This window comes from Lagopus leucura, unplaced genomic scaffold (genome assembly GCF_019238085.1).
Source record: "Lagopus leucura isolate 7727_CA_CO unplaced genomic scaffold, USGS_WTPT01 Super-Scaffold_100019, whole genome shotgun sequence".
NCBI lineage: Eukaryota > Metazoa > Chordata > Aves > Galliformes > Phasianidae > Lagopus > Lagopus leucura.
Window position 1 is genome coordinate 14,170,123 of NW_024962273.1, and position 16,244 is coordinate 14,186,366.

At 57.2% G+C, this 16,244-nt stretch overlaps 1 protein-coding gene across 14 annotated transcripts in view; it reads right to left on the minus strand.

Moving 5' to 3' along the window:
- The window catches only part of TNS1 (tensin 1), a 46,857-nt gene that overhangs the window by 9,509 nt on the left and 21,104 nt on the right, over window positions 1–16,244 (minus strand). For 6 of the 14 annotated variants that reach the window (XM_042877839.1, XM_042877848.1, XM_042877845.1 and 3 more), the window contains 7 exons: window positions 10,359–12,050; window positions 8,567–8,647; window positions 5,818–5,996; window positions 5,503–5,641; window positions 3,369–3,461; window positions 2,979–3,014; window positions 112–286 (listed from right to left, as the gene is read on the minus strand). In XM_042877839.1, the coding sequence (XP_042733773.1) occupies window positions 112–286; window positions 2,979–3,014; window positions 3,369–3,461; window positions 5,503–5,641; window positions 5,818–5,996; window positions 8,567–8,647; window positions 10,359–12,050 (2,395 nt within the window). The remainder of the gene's footprint in view (window positions 1–111; window positions 287–2,978; window positions 3,015–3,368; window positions 3,462–5,502; window positions 5,642–5,817; window positions 5,997–8,566; window positions 8,648–10,358; window positions 12,051–16,244) is intronic. The other 8 variants (XM_042877843.1, XM_042877850.1, XM_042877841.1 and 5 more) reach the window with 7 other exon arrangements.

Consider the following 16,244-nt stretch of genomic DNA (forward strand, 5'->3'; position numbering starts at 1 on the left):
GGAGGGGACAGGGATGGATGGCACCAACTCACTACAAGGGAGCAAAGCTCCCAGGGTTAGGGGGTTAGCACAGACCCTACGCCTCCTGCGGACTTACACTCCCATACTCACCCGTCCATGCTGTGGATGGGGCTGCTAGTAGAGATGGGGCTGGGCACGGTGAAGGAGTTGCCAAAGGCACCATTCCTGGCAGGCACCTCCAGGCCCACAGGCTGGGCAGCTGGAAGGTTCCCTGCCCTGCCAGTTGTGGCCGTTCTGGCCACTGACTCAACATAGCTCCTAGGCTCTGCAGAGAAACAAAAGAGGAAAGAGATGAGCTGGCATGGAAATGGGGCCATGCCCTTTCCTGTATCCCCATTTGAGCCAGAGGAGATGCCCAAACTGAGCTCCTCCACCCCCCATGGACTGTGCAAAAACATGGGGCTCATCTGTGCCTTAGCATTCCTCCACGGCACACTGAAGACCCTGGACACAGAGATGGGAGAGTTGTGCCCAGTCCCATCCCCAAGGGGACGTAGTACACAGCGCCACATGGTGCGACCCATCATCGCTCAGTGCCATGCCACAGCCCCTCCACCAGGCTCTGAATCGGTGCCTCTCCCAGGCTGGGATGCCACAGGGCACACGTCGTGCTCCATGATCATCCTCAGCCCCTAAAAATAGAGCCAACAGCACAGCACGGCACAGCCTATGCTGACTCATAGCGGGAGCAGGGTGCTGCCCTGCACAGCCCACTTCCCCCAGCACCTCCAGCATCTGGGAACAGAGAGCAGCCTCATCTATTTCCACTGAAGCATCCAACATTTTCCCCCATTCCTGCTTGAAACTGGAGCCCATGAGCACTCCCAATAAAAGCAGTTTTCCTTTGGAGACACTGAGCTGTCCTGTGCCAGGAGCTCTGGGCTGGGCATCCTTGCAGATCCCCAGTTCCAGGCCAGCTCCAGGCCAGTTCCAGGCTGACCATCCCCAAGGTGACTCTGCAGCACTAATTAGCATTACAAACATTATTACTATTAGTCATAGCAGCCAGATTCTGTCTAATCCCACAGCCAAGAGAGCCAGTGAGGCCAATGCACAGCTCAGGACTGCAAGGAAGGAAAAAGATGGTCATAGGTTCCCCGATCCTCTCCATGTCCCCGTGCCAGTGTCCCATCTGCCTGCAGGAGGAATCGATGCTGCAGGGCTCATCTCCCTGCCCAGCCCAGGAAAGAGCCAAAACCAGACAGAAGACGTCAGCTTGGGCTGAGCACCCGGCAGGACACGCGGTCAGAGTGACAGTGACACGGCAGTGCCCAAGGAGATGGCCATGGCAGCTGCAAGAAACACAGTGCTGCTTAGGTAATTAAATTAATTTTTGCAGCTACTCACATCTCCCACCCGTCTCCCCACCCCAGCCTAAAATTAGCCAGACAGTACACATGAGTCAGCCTCCAAGAGGTTAAGAGCAAACGGCTGTGAAAATACCGATCCCTCCTGTAAACGTGGAAGCTGCAGGGACACAAGAACAGGGCTCGGGGACAAGGGCAATGGAGAGGAGAGCCCACGTGTGTGCATGTATACGTGCCATGGTGACATGTGACACCGCGGACACATGTTGGAGTTGCTTGGTTCAGTATTGAAAAAGGGAGGGGAGGGAGGGGGGAGCAGAAAAAGAGAAGTTTCGGGCAGGATTTTTTTTTTCCTAGGTTGAAAACTCAACTCTTGCTTCCTGGTGTTTTCTCAGAAGAGGCTGCAGAGATGGGAAAATAGCAGGGGAACACAGAAGTCATGTATCATCCGGGGGGTGAGCAGTGATTTGGGAACCCTAATCAGGGCTGTGAAACACCCAACCTTGTGCCCAAAGCCTGTCCTAAAGCCTTCCCGGAGGGCACAGGCAGCCCTATGATCCAGCACTGCCTGTTAAGGAGATAAGGAGGGGCTGAGCACATCCCCCTGGTCCCAGTGGGATGGAAACCTCATGGAGCAGCATGCTGAGGGTGTCCTGGGCACAGGGGAGCTGCTGGTGGGGGCTACATCCTCCCCAGACCATGTCCAACCTCTCCCATCCAAGCCACAATGCCGCAGGGTGAACCACACTATTCTTTTAGCACCCAAAATTACATCTCCTCTCCCAACCAGCCCAGAGCAGTGTCACCATCCAAGCCCTCCCCATCTTGCTGGTTGTCCCTGTGTCCTCAAACTGTCATCTCCATATTTCCCATAACCTCCCCAAAGCCAAAACACCACAGAATCACAGAATTGTAGGGGTTGGAAGGGACCTCCAGAGATCGAGTCCAACCCCCCAGTCCAACCAGATTCAGCCCACACGCCACCACATTATCCAAGAGGTTGCAGGACAGAAGTAAGGCAAGAAGTTGCCAGTGGCCACTTGCAGAGCCACAAGGACACCAGTACTTTGGGCTAGCCACCAACACACGAAGTGTGTTGAGAACCAAGGAACGGAAAAGCAGAGCTTCAGGGAGTGGGAAGGAGAGGGCTGGGAGACACAGCACAGGAGGAAAAAGCTGGGATTTATCCCATCTCTTCTTCCTCTGTTGCATCCAAGAAACTATCACTGAAAAATCTGTGTTGTTTTCCTGAAGCAAACACTTTCTCAAGCGTTACACAACACGCAGGTTGGGGTATTTGCATTTTGAGGAACTCCCAGGGAGAAATGCTGACAGAGCCGCAGGAAGTGCAGCAAACATGCCGAGGAGACGTCCCCTCCCTGGGAAGGATCTGGAACAAATTGTTCCCTATCCTGGCCCTGAGGGCTCAAAGTTTCATTAAAGAAGAAAGTAAAACCACCCAACAACTGCAGGCGGCACTTGGGTAATGCAAGGCGCTCTGTCCTGAGGCCATGTGCCACCCCAGAGCCTCACCATCATTGGGGGGCACCCAGGCATTGAGCACCCCAGGGCCAGACCATGGCATCCTCGGTGCTCTGAGTGATGAGCACCCACAGGAAAGAGAGCCAGGGCAGAAAAAGCCTTTCTTACCTTCTTCAGAGTCAGCTCCCGCCTCCCCTTCTAGCTCTGAGAGATGGAGGGGAGTGATGGGAGCAGGGCAGAGGTGGAAAAAGGGAGGAGTGAGACAGAGAGAGAGAGAAATCTGAGTTAAGCAGCACTGCTTTGCAATAGGAGCACACAGAAGGCAGAAGAGAGCCCCACAGCTTCCCGACCCCATATATCTCCAGCATCCAGCCTGCCCATTTCAGAAATGATGTCCAGAAGCCTGCACCCCATATCCCTATGGGAAGGTCCCCACAATGGCCTGGCCCAAGCACAGAGGAAGAAGTGCCTTCTGCATCTGATGGAGCCTCTACCCAAGAGGTGTACTCACAGATGCCCCTCAAGGAAAGCCACCCACAGTCCCCATGCTGCACTCACCTCCCACTGGGTGCAGCAGGATGTCAGCTGGGTTATGGGGTTTCAGCCCCAGTGCTGAGAGAGGGGTCTTGGCCAGGCCGGGTGGAGAACGCACTGTTGGCACCAGGGTGGGGGGGGAAAACAACAGCATTAAGGGCAGGAGAAGAGGGGAAGCTTCAGAAAGTCCGGAGATAGTGCTGCCCAGGAGGTAAGCGCCATCCCACCCACTGGCTGCACTCAGGACTGCCAGAAAGAGTGGACGCCCAAGTTTGGAGCAGCATCATCACTTGAAGACACACAAAGGACAGAGTGTGCATAAGCAGTCTGTCCCATTTGGGGAACGGCAGGACACAGAAGGGAGGCAATTCCCAACAGGGCAGGCCCAGCCCCCATCTCTCAACCTTGTCCCACCATAGGCATGAAGCCTCCATCATCATCCCATTCCCCTCCTCAGTCCTCCCATCCAACCCACCCCTCTGCCCACCCCTACACTTGGATGAACTGAGGCAGGGCTGTCCCAGTACACTCCATCGATCTAGGACTTCTAATACATCTACTACCCACAGAACAGCTCAACGGGCAGGTGATTATGTTCGCACAGAGCTCATTCCCCAAAGGTATCTAATGCACATGGAAGCTCTGCAATCCCCAAGCTCATACATACATACCAGTGGAAGCTGCCTATGTATGCACGGCGATGGCTATGCCTGCACTGGCAGCACAGGATGGTTGGGATTAATGGGACGTGGTTGTTCCTCCATCCCTTCCTACCCCACAGATCTGCCTCATCTCCTCAGTGCTGCATTCCACCAACCCTACCAACATCCCAGTTTCCTCACTCTCCCCAACATTCACCTTGAAGATTCTTCCACCATCAGCATTTGAACATCCCAATTTGCAGCAGGGATGCCAGGAGGTGGTGGGTGGTAGGAAAGGCAATCCCCACCCCTGAGGCCACATCTCAGAGCAGCCTCAGTCTGGAGCAGCCAAGTCACTGGGAAACCTAGCTTTGGTAGGTGGCTGATTTCCCAAAAACTGATTTCCTCCAGTCTGGTCCCTTCTCGATGCTGGCAGACAAAATATGGGGTTCTCCCAGGGCCAGGGACAGCGGTGTCCCCACGGAGAGGAAAAGTTCCTGCATCACCCCTGGTGAAACTCTAGTGCAGCCTGAGAGCTTGAGCTTCAAACTTCCTCCTTGACTTTCAAACTGGACAATAAATGCTGCCTCTGGGCCACCTCCCTTGCCAGGCTGTTCTGTCACCTCTGCGAGTGACTCATCCCCCAAAATGAGTCACTGTCCCTCTGCCAAGGGCCTGCTGGGCCCGAGGAACAACGGGGCCATTTCTGAGTTGCCAAATGCCCCGGGACATTCCCACACTCCGATCTCTACATCTCATGAAACAGGAACATCAGTAGATAGACAGTAGCAGTGTGGGGGAAGCAGCCTGATCTGCAAAGGGCATCAGCATTGCCGAGTGGGACCAGGACACTGACTGCCAGCCCTAAAGCATCCTTCTGTGTGGTCAGCCTACAAAAGGTTATTTTGGGAGGGCAGAGAGGGCATCTTTTTAATGGGTTTCCCAGTTGACCAGCTGCTCCATTTCACAGGGGGTCATCACCAGAGCCAGTCACACAAACCCGGTCCCCACAAACCCACCACAACTGCACAACCGAGGTTAGTTAGAAAGGAACCAGAGAAGTAGAGACAGAACACATGCAACACTCTTTGCAGCCCTATGCCATTCCTGCCCTAAAAACAGTGAGTGGGAAGTGGGACAGTGTGCAAGAGTCTACCCTGAGCCTCTGACCTACATCCCTTGCTGTCCCCTTATTGCTCTATAGCTTTTGTGCCATGCTGGTAGAAAAGATGGGGAGGTGCAGGAATGGGATGGTGCCATCTCTCTGACCCTGATCCTCTCCTCATCCCAGAAACACCCCAGTGAGTGGAGGATGGGGAAAAGCCAACAGGACAGTGCCAAGAGTGAGATGCAGATGGTGGGATGTGAAGGAGAGAGGAGGAGGAAGGAAAAGAGGAGTGAGCGATTATCGTGGCAGTGGGTGTCTGGAGCCCGGAGCTGTCTGACCCTTGGCAAATTTCTGGTTTGATGAAAGCCACCCACCGAGCCCTTCCACCTCCCGGAGCCGCAGCACTTACGGGAGTCGGAGTAAGGGGTTTGTGGCGAGACAGGGAAGGCTGGGGTGGGGGGAGAAATCTCACCACCGCCGGAGGTCGGGCTGCTGGGGGAGGCACTCTCCATCTCCTCGAAGGCTTCCTTGTAGCTGTGGAGGTGAGGCTGGGGGGAGAGCAGGAGAAAGGGTTGGTCCCATCTGTACAATGGGCACAAACCTCCAGAGGGAAAGTTTTTACCTCCTCACCAAAAATGCATCGTTAAACCCCCAACCCTCCAGAATGCTGCCTCCCAGCCTTCCCTCTCCCCATCAGCACCCCCAGCACCAGTACCCAGCGCACCTCCTTGGGCCTTCCTCCAGGGTTGGCCGCAATGGTGCTGACCACCTCAGGTGAGAGGACAGTGGGGCTGCGGGGAGAACTGGGTTCCGGTGAGCTCTTCTCATAGTGGCTGTCACTGGGGGTTTGCCTTCGGGCAGAGACGGTGCTCTCCTCTGGGGACTTCTCCCGGGACTGCACCCCTACAGGCAAGCACAAGGCACGGGAGATGGGTGAGGAGGTGCCAGCTGGGATAGGGTTGCTGGGAGATGCTCCACGGCTGATCCAAGATGGTCTGGAGAAGGGGCTCTGCCCGGCAGAGACAGCAGATTCAGCACTCACCTGCTCCCACCCCACGGCAGCAGGGCTAGTTTTGAGCCAGATCAGATCTGCTCAGCAGCAGCAGCAGCAAAGGGACAAGAGAAAAAGCAAGCCAGGGCTGTGGCTAGTTCACTGCATTATCCCAACCAAGCACTATGAGTCCTGAGCTGAGTCCATAGCATTCCCTAGCATCAGCTGTGTGAGCTGTGAGCATCACAGAACATTCTGCAAGCAGGCCAGAGCTCAGTGTAGCACGTAGGGTCCTGGCTGCCTGAGGTTGGTTAGCTCACACCAGTGATCTCAGTGGGCTGGGAGAAAGACCAGGAATGGGGACAAAGGAGCTTCAAGAGTGGGTTGAGGGATGTGGCCCAAACACAACCTTCATTCCACCCAGCCCAGCACTGAAGCTTCTCCAACAAAGAAGTGCCCAGGGTGGCTGTGGTGCTGGGTTTGGTGCAGAGGGCTCAGTGGGGGCCACGCAGAGCACAACTCATAGCCCCTCTGGGGAACATCCTGGGGGCCTGCATAGCAGCAAGGAGATCCCCAATTTCAGACGTGCTGCTGAGGTGACACAAGGGACTGGCAAAGGTGACAGCACTGTCCCCTCTACTCTTCCCACGCGCCCTGCTGAGAACGGCATTGCAGCAGGGTAAAGAGAGAAAAAGGGACAGGAAAAAAAGAAACGGAAAAAGTGGAAAAAAAAAAAAAAAACCAACAAGAGGCCAGCAGAACACTCCAGGAAATGCACTTCTCCAACACCAACTCCTTTCCCACGGGCTGGTGGAGTGCAGGCGGCCATCAGCTGCTCCTCCTGCTCGTCAGGGCTCTGCGCCTTGCGCCTGCTGACCTCTCCTCCCGTCCACCCCTGCACTCGCATAGTGCACTGCCGCAGCCCCCGGCTCCTCCGGCAGCGAGGGAGGGAGGGAGGGAGGTGGCCGGGTGCATTTCGAACTAATCAGCGCAGTTAATGGCAGCAACAATAAAATCAACGCTCTGGGGAGCAGCGGCCCGGCTGAGAGGCGGGGGACGCGAGCCAACGGGGCTGGCTCGAGCCGCGGAGGCGGCCTGGAAAATTCCACTCGGAGCAGCTTTGAAACACAACTCCTCAATCCCTTCTGCAGGTGCTCGGGGGCCGGCGGCTCAGAGCCCTTAGGGGAGTCGCGGGGATGCTGTGCTGCAGGGGGAGCATCGCACCAGGTCACCCCAAACCTTCTGTCCAGCTCCTTGGGCTCCTCCAGTTGCACTCGCCTGTCTTGGCTTGCTTTGAGCACCTTGTGCTCCAAGGCTGTCCCCCAGCACTGCTGCACTGGGGCGTCCCAACCCTGAGCTACTGCATGGGGATGGAGAGGGGAATGTGGGGCCAGTCCCAAGGCCAGGCTGCTTTTCGGCGCTCAAATGCCCAGCAGCTCGCAGGCTTTTTGCTGCTTCACTCCCCAGAAATGGAAAACAGACGGGGACGGCAGGGAGGGGAGGGAGGAGGGGAAAAAAAAGGGACTCATTGTTCAGGAGTCAGGAGTGGGAAACTTCACAAGCAGCTCGGAGCGAAGCCTGGAGGAAACCCAGGCTCTGCGCACGGCCTCCCGACCCCTGGGTGATTTATGTGCTGGAAACTATGCTTGAAAAATAAACCCTCCTTTCCCGCAAAGCCGTGCCCCCTCGGCAGATGTGCAGCCCCGCTTGGCCACACAGCAGTTTTCCCAAGGACGCCTTGTCCCTCTGCAGGAGCAGCATGCCTCATCACAGCACATCCAGAGTGGCCAAAAATGGAGAATACAGCATCCTGCCCCCACTCTGTGCCCATACTGCTGTCCCTTCCCCAGTGTGATGTCACTCCCAGGACCAGACAGAGGTAAAAACTTGTTCCCCCTCAACATGGAGAACAGTAGCGAACTCTGCCCTGTAGTGCTCACCGCAAGACCCAAATTTTTCCATCCCTCCAGTCACAGACACATCTACTGCTCTCCTCCATCCTAGAGTGCTTCATCAGTGTGGCATCAATGTTTCATCCCAAAAAGAACCACAGCACCGATGCAGTGTCCCTGCTGTGAGCAGCACACTCCAGCATTCAACCTTGCCTTCAATTTTCCAGTCCATCCCAAAAGGATTCACATCAACACCACAGTCCAGAATCCAGCCCAGCTGGGGACAACCCCAGGACCAATTTAGCCATGTCCCGCTGTGCCAAGGGCTTGGTAGGCTCAGACCTCTTCCATCCTCCTGTGGGGCTTCCCCTCCCTCCATCCCACGTTCATGCAACACACAGAGCACTCGGCATGCAGGCAAGGAGGGGGAAGAGAGAGGGAAGAAAGGAAAAGACGAAAGAGAGGGAACAAAAGAGGAGACAGGAAGGAGAAGGAAAGAGGAGTAGGAAGAAGAAAGGAGGAAAAGGAAGGAGGAAGAAAGGAGGAAGAAGTCTTGAGAAGGAGGAAGGAGGGAGGTGGAATGAACAAACCGGAGGAGGACCGTTGCTGGTTCAGAGGAGGACGGGGGGCTTTGGTGCTCTTGTTGAGGTCCCTGAGCTTGGCGTTGTACTCTGCCAGCATACCAGGACAGGGTGCAAGGAGTGTGGGAGGTCACAGGGACACACACGGACCCCATGGGGAAAGGAAGGGGCAGACAGGACAAATGTCACAAGATACAACAGGGAGACAGAGAGAGAGAAAACAAGAGATGATTAGTCAGGCTCCAAGAGATGAGCCTGAGGTCACCAGGGATGCAAGGGAGCTTAAGCCCTACTTGGAGCTGCCCCTCACATCACCCAAACTGCCAGGAACATTGCTTCACTTCACCCCTCCCCTATAGCTCCAGGCACTGCTTATACACCAACTGGGAACACTGTGGCTCCCAGCCACACATGTCCTTGTGCAATGCCATCAAAGCCCTGACACCATCCCCTCGAGGATGGCACCAAACAGGACCCATCCATCATGAGATGAAAGGATGGAGGAAGGGGACTTGAAGCACAGCAGAACTGGGGTGCTGGGGTGGAGGTGATACGAGATGCTCCTCATCACTGTGCCAGGACATGCAGGCAATTTATAGCAGCAGAGAATGTAAACAAACCCGTCCGTGCCTGACTTCCAACAGCGTCCCCTCCCAGGCCCAGCACTGGCTTGGGGACACTTCGTCCCTGGCCAAGGGTCAGCCCACCCGCTCTGTCCCCACTGGCACAGAGAGCCAGACTGGGGACAGGTGGACACAGGCTGGGGCCATCCCCATTCGTCTCTCCTCCATGAGTCACTGAGGTGGGACTGAATACCAGGACAGTACCCAGGACCCTGCCCTGACCCCCAGCTCTGATACAGGATTTCCAATAGATGCCATCAAACATCCATTTCCCACCCACCCCAAACACTATCCCTCCTCCTCTGAGGGCTCTCCTCTTTTTCACTCTACTTCTTCTCCTACTGATAGCTGCTCAGTGGATTTCAGGGGGGGGGATCATCTTAAAACGTTCAGCCTAGATACACAGTGAAGTTTGGGCATCTCCATACCCTTGGGTTTGTTTAAAGCCCTGACTCCCTGAATAGCTCTGTGGATCTTGAACTCTCAAGATGGGGTTTGGATGGATGCAAACTTCACCCAATGCCCCTGTTCTGCCCCACAGTGCTGCCCCCCACCCTGGGGCAGTGGTGACTCAGCCCCAGGGCTGGATGGGTTGCCACTGTTGGATTTTTCCAGCCAAGCCCTCTTCCCCCTCCCTTCAATACCGGGCGAGTTTCTGGACTGAGCGCAGAGCTGGAACGGACGGAGCTGCCAAGCCCCAGCATCACGAGCTGGCCCCAAGCCTGGACACATCCCCAAACTTTCCCAAATGTCGCTCCGCAATGAAACAACTGCTCACTTGAGCAGCAGGAGTGAAGGCACCAGCGCTGCAGCAGCTCTTGGGTTGGGTGGGACCCTCAGTGTCCTCAAAACCCCCAGAGCTAGAGACAAGGGCAGGCAGGCAGGCAGAGCACAGTCTCCCAGATGCTGTTGCCCCTTCCTGCCCCACATGGCAACCCTGACATGGTGAGCTGTGCCAGGGGGAGCTCAGCAAGCAGCAGAGGCTGCCCCCCCCCGGGATCAGTGCTGGCTCAGTCCCAGGCTTTGATCCAGCACAGATGAGAAGTCACCATCCCCCACCCTCACTGCCACCATGCGGGGTGCCAACACCAACCTCATCCCCACACCACCCTTGTGGGTTGCAGCTGCTTGGGACGCATGTCCCCTCCCTGTCCCCCCAAGGAATCAAAGCGTCCTACCTGCCACCCTGTGGGCCACCAGCCCTTCCAGATTCAAAGGCTCTTCTCCCGACCTCGACAGGTCTTCGTAGCTCTCCAGTCCCTTGTGGGGCAGCTGGCTTTGTGCTGTTGCAGTGGGGGATGGCGGGGAGGAGACGAGAAGCTGCTGAGACCCTGCAGGGCTGTACGAGGCACTGAGCGGAAGGATGCTCGATGGGGCACTGCCATAGCTCCGAGGCTCCTGCACCGGCTGGTAGCTATAGGGAGTATAGGTTTCCCGGTACTCATGCACGGTGTAGTTTGGTTCTACAGTACTTCGAGCCGCAGGAACCAGAGGACCAGGTGAGTAGGTTTTGGCCAAGGGATCAGTGCCCACAGAGGCGCCAAAGGACCTGGGCTGGACCACCTGTGGGGCTGGCTGAGCATAGTGACCACTGAGTGGCTGTGCAGATAACGAGGAGAGCATGGCAGCCGGCTTGTCCTGGCGAGCAGCTGCGGAAGGGACACTCTGTGACTTATGGACGGAGGGTGCAAGGTCCAGCATGAGGACATCAAGTGCTTCAATGGACTGCTCAATCTCTCGGCGTGATGGAGCCCGGGGGAACTCGGGCATGCTGTGGCTGTGCGGGGGCATGGGCTGCAGCGGGCTGGGCTGGGGGCTGCAGCTGGAAAGGCTGGGGCTGTGGCTTTCCAACCCACCATCATGAAGCTGGGATGGAGGTCGGCTGCCGCCCTGCTGCTGCCAGGAATTCAGGCCCCGCTGTACAGCCTCCCGGCTGCTGGTGCTGCGAGCTGGAGCCTGTGGTAATGCCGGGTTCGCTTCATACTTGGCTGTCCCTACAGCTGGAAAAGACTGTGAGCGGTGGGCACTGGGTAGGTCATAACCGTACAGGTAGGGCTGGGGGACCGGAGGCTGGAGCCAGGCCGGTGAAGCTGAAGCTGGCTGCCGCTGTGGGTACCCAGCCAGGTGCTCCTGCCCGGACGCTGAGGGCCGTAAGTGAGCCAGCGGGTCACGGAGGTGGTGGCCCATCAGGGTATTCTGGTTGCTGTAAGGGTAGGCACCATTGGAGAGAGGCTCAGCCTCATAAAGCCCTTCCTTCAGCATCTTCTCAGCCCCATTGTAGCTAGCCGGGCCATTGGGCAGGGAGGAGAGGCTGCCCACACGTGGCGCCTCATGGAAGCCAGCCTCGCTGGCAGTGGTGGTACCATCTAAGGACGAGAGCGTGCCCAGGCTGCCCACGCTGTGCCCATCCTGGTTGGGCAGTTCATCATCCAAGATGTCCGTTTCCCGCTCGGCCAGCAGTGGTGTGCCAGCACCATTGACGTGCACCTGGGCTGGCACTACATGTCGGCCTGGCCCAGTGGGCATGCGGGCAGGTTCGGGGCCCGGTGCGTGGTTGTGCATGGGCGCTGCGCTCTCCAAGCCAAAGCCGACTAGGAGACGGTCCAGCTCCCGCTTCTCCTCGGGGCTCAGCACCGCGTGGCCACCGGGTGCCCCGGGAGCCCCCGGCTCATCCGTCCGGTCGGTCTTGGTGGAGGCGGTGGAGTTGCCCGAGTCGCTGCTCACCGACAGTGTGTGCTCAACGTGGTTGGGGGCTGCCGAAAGGGGGAGGCGGGCGGTGTTGACAGCGCCGATGCTGCCGTGCAGGGAGTCTTTCTTCTTCACTTTAGCGTAGAGGCTCCCGTCCAGGGGCCCTTGTGTGTGCCCAACCTCTGCAAGGGGAGAAACGAACACGAGACCCCAGATCAATGGCTGGCTCTCTGCACGTAGCTAATGGGTCCCATTAGCCGGTGGTTTCGATCTCTTCCGTGCCGCCGGAGTGCTTAACTACCAGCATGGCCGTCTCCTCCGCACCTGGCGCGGTCCCGCGGGCGCCACCATGCACAGACGCCGGTGCCAGGCACCCTCCCCGCGCCCCCGTGGCTCCGTGCCGTCCTTCCCTGCCCCGCAAGCACCGCATGCTCCGCTGACATCCAGCAAACAGCCCCCCGGTTCCGTGCAAAGTCCGTGGCTGTTCTCCTCCCAGACCCAGCGGTGGGGAGGGCTGGGGCTGCTGATACCATTGGACGTCGCTTAACGGCTGCACCCAAAGGGACACATCGGGGCACTGGAGGGCAAACAGGGACCGTGGGGGCAACGCATGCACACAGACCGCAGGAGGTCAGGCAAAGAGGAGATGCACTCAGCCTGGCATCAAAGACAGATGGACTGAAGACCCATCTGTCCCCTCCTGCCTGCTCTTTCCTCCCACTCTCCTCACAGACCAAGCACGGATCCAGCCCAGCCACCCATCCTTGACATTTTCTTCCCTGGCTACAGCAAGGCTCCCACCCTTTCAGTTCTTTCCCTTCCTCTTTCAGGGCGGGTGCATCTGCTCCAGGCCTTCTCCAGTGGCCAGAAGCTCCCACACAAGCAGTATTTCTCCCCAACCCCAAGCATACAGCAACTCCTCACTGGGGAAGCACGAGACACTGCACAGCTCAAAACTGTATTACAGCAATGTCACCACTGGTTTCATACCCTGCCCCAAGCCCCCCCAGATCCCACCACCACCACTTCCCAATAAGTCATCCAACCCTTAGGGTGGAAGTGAGACCCTAGCCACTGCAGTGGCACTGAGGACAGCCCCCTTCACCATGCCTATCCCCCTCAGCAGCACGCACAGCACCGGCTGGGCTACAGACTCTTGTTTTTCCAGCTCCCCGACAAGGTTTCCTGGAAGGGGCTGTGAGCAGCATTAAACACTTTCTTTTGGAGGAAAAAATGACTCTTCGCTGGCCAGGGGCCAAGCGGCTGACTCAGGAGCGGAAGACAGCCCTAATGCGATAGTGTGAAATCAGAGCACTCCTATCTGTGAGCAAAACACTTCCGAAAGCCAGTCCTGAGCTGGGGCACAGGGCCGTGTCAGCCAATCCCTGCCTGCCCACGGGGACGCACTCACCCCACGCCATGGCCCCTCCTCACCATGCACAATGTCCAGCACACAACCTACCCAGCCAGCCTGTTTCAACCACAAGAATAGCCCTCTCAGCATCAGTTTTCCACTTGCAGGTCCCTATTGGCAACCCAGGAAGGCAGCTGAGCCCCAAATATCACCCTGGCCTCAAAGGTGGGGTGATGCAGCAGGGAAAGCAGGGTCCCCTCTGGGCACGCAGTGTGGAGGGATGAGAATTTTCGTGCTCCTCCACGCAGCAAGGAACCGGCAGCATTTGACTCACAGCAGGGAAAGGGGGAAAGAGGGAGGGAATCCCTTCCAGTGGAGGAAGAAAGGAAAAAGTACCGTGTCCAGGGGCAGCGTCAACACTGGAGAGACTGAGACATCGCCTAGAGCTGGGACATTGCCCAGCCCTTGTCTGATGGCAGTGACGGGTGCTGGCCGGTCCCAAGAAATAGGGCAAGAGCCGAAGGAGGCTGGGATAAATAGGGCAAGGGAATAGAGAGGAAAAGGGAATAAATAAATATAAATGGAAGCACGTGGCTCCAAGGGAAAAAAAAATAGATGGGAAAGGCTTTAATTAGTCTGTAGGCTGGGAACCGCCCCGCTGCTGGACGAAACATCTCGAAAGCAGGGTCTGCAAGGGGCACAGCTCACCATAAGTGCCTGTCCCACCTGCCTTGCACCCTTCAGCCTGATGAGGACACAGCAGCTTGATGACCTCCATCCCAAGAGTGGCACTGGCGTGGCAAGGAGGAAGGTCATGCCCCCTGCCCCACACCAGACTGCACACCCTGTCCTCAACCCCATGCCACCCCTGGGCTCTGATGACAAGAGGTGAAGCTGCTGCTCCCTGCCACCTCTCCATAGCACTCCAGGACCATACTGTGATGACAAATTAAATAAACTCCCCCAGAAACCAGCAAGAGAGGAGGATACAGGCTGCCTCAGCCAACACTGCCATACCCAAAGCAGCAGGAATCCAAGTCTCTGTTTGCAAGTGGCCACAACTCCCGGCAAGGTCAGTCTTCGTCCTGAAGGTCAGCACAACTCCAGCCCAGAGGGTTGCGCGTCTGCCCAAGCTCAGCTCCCAGTATAGCTCAGGGCTGGCTGGCATTGAGCCTGGGGGTCCTTCTCCCTCACTCAGACTGGGAGAAAACCCAGCCCACAGCAAGTAACCTCAGGAGAGGGGCTCAGCTCAGTGGGTGGTAAAGAACACATACCGCAGATCCCAGAACCCTGTCGCAGGTTTGTGCCCCACACAGCACCATGCTCCCACACAAATCCTGCACTCGTGTTGAGGACAAAGCTGGGATACCAACAAATCTCCCCCAAACCAGTCCCCAGCAGCATCTCATTTGCTGCCACTGCCCCAGCAGGCAGGACCACATGGGATAAAGAAACCAGGAAAGAGCTCACCTCTCCCCAGTTCTGGTCTATTTCATGTGCCCAGATACGATGGCAAGAAGTAACCCCAGCCCCTGAGCCAGGGGTCACCATGGCTATGAATACCATCCCCCCCCACCCTAAACCCTCCCCTCTCCCAGTCCATCCAGCTCAAAGAAAAGCAAGCACAGGACTTACCAAAGGGCACAGAGAAGAAAAGATCCTGAACGAAGAGAAGGAGCGGGCAGCAAAATCCCTTTCCTTCGCTCCTTCCAGGGGACCTGGCACGGTGGCAGCTCAAGAAGTGCCTGAAGCCAGTTCTGTGCGTCCGTCCAGGACAGGAGCTGATGGCCGGAGCTGGCTTTGGGCTGGCGTTTGTCCTTTTGGCTTTGCTTTCCCTCTCACGGAGCTATTCCCCACCGTAACGCTGTGTCCCCGGGGCCAATTTAGGGGCACCCCAAACACAGTGGGGGGACCGTAGGGCTCAGACCTGGCGCAGCAGCAGCAGGGAGAGAGGGCGGGATGGAGGAGGGAAGGACAGAAGAGGCTGGAGGCGAGGAGGTGCCGGTTCCCTCCCCTCTGCCCAGACCACACAGAGGAGAGGCAGTGGGGAGGCGTTTGGGGGCTGCTGGAGCCCCAGCCCTGTTTAACCCAGCGAGGGGCGAGCCGCCATGGAGGGAGGGCAGGGAGGACAGCCGGACAGACAGCTCCTGGTTATGAATATTAACTACTTCCTCCAGAGGCAGCCAGCGCAGCGCCGCATTAACCATTTCTTCGGCATTGCAGACATATGGACAGATTCCCCAAAAAGAGCCGGACAGACAGCCTGCTCCCTTCACACCACCACATCGCCCACTGCAGGAGGCCCCCAGCCCAGGGACTCTCCAGCTCGAGAGCCCCCCAGCCCTGCCTAGCTCTGGCGTCACGTCACACCTGTCCCCAGAAAGCCGTGACACATTCCGTGTGGGAGGAGAGGGATGGCCTTTTGGGCATCACGTCATGCTTTAAGGAGGCAGACTCAAAGCTCTGGTTGGAGATGCAAGTTTCTCCTTCTTAAACAAGTGCCCAGCTCAAAAGGCACAGAAACCCTTCCAATGGCCCCATCGGCCAAACGTGACCTCCTCTCCACTCTCCCCAAAATGCACACCTCTCATACCACCACGAATGACAATGGGAGCAGCATTTCTACCCAAGCCCTCAACTCAGAGCTTGATTTCCCCAAAAACCAGTGTGCACCATGCATCCTTGGACACCTTTTTTGCTTGCTTTTCACCTTTTGATTTTTCACCCCTGGTTTCACAGCTCTGGGCACACCAAGAACCCCCCAGACACACTCCATCAGTTTAAGGACTGTTTAAAAGAGGAGAGAGAAGAGACTGAGCTCCTATTGCCTGCCGAGCACCCCTCCTGCATCCTGCTGTGACCTCCACACTCCAGCTCGACCATCCAGCCAACCCACAGATGCTTCGCCATTACCCCATGGGGAATAACCAGAAGAAAAGTGGAGAAACTGCCCCTGGATTCAGCCCCAGCCCTCCATGCCCTCCAACACCCACTCGCTGAGCCCTTACCTCACTGCGGTCGG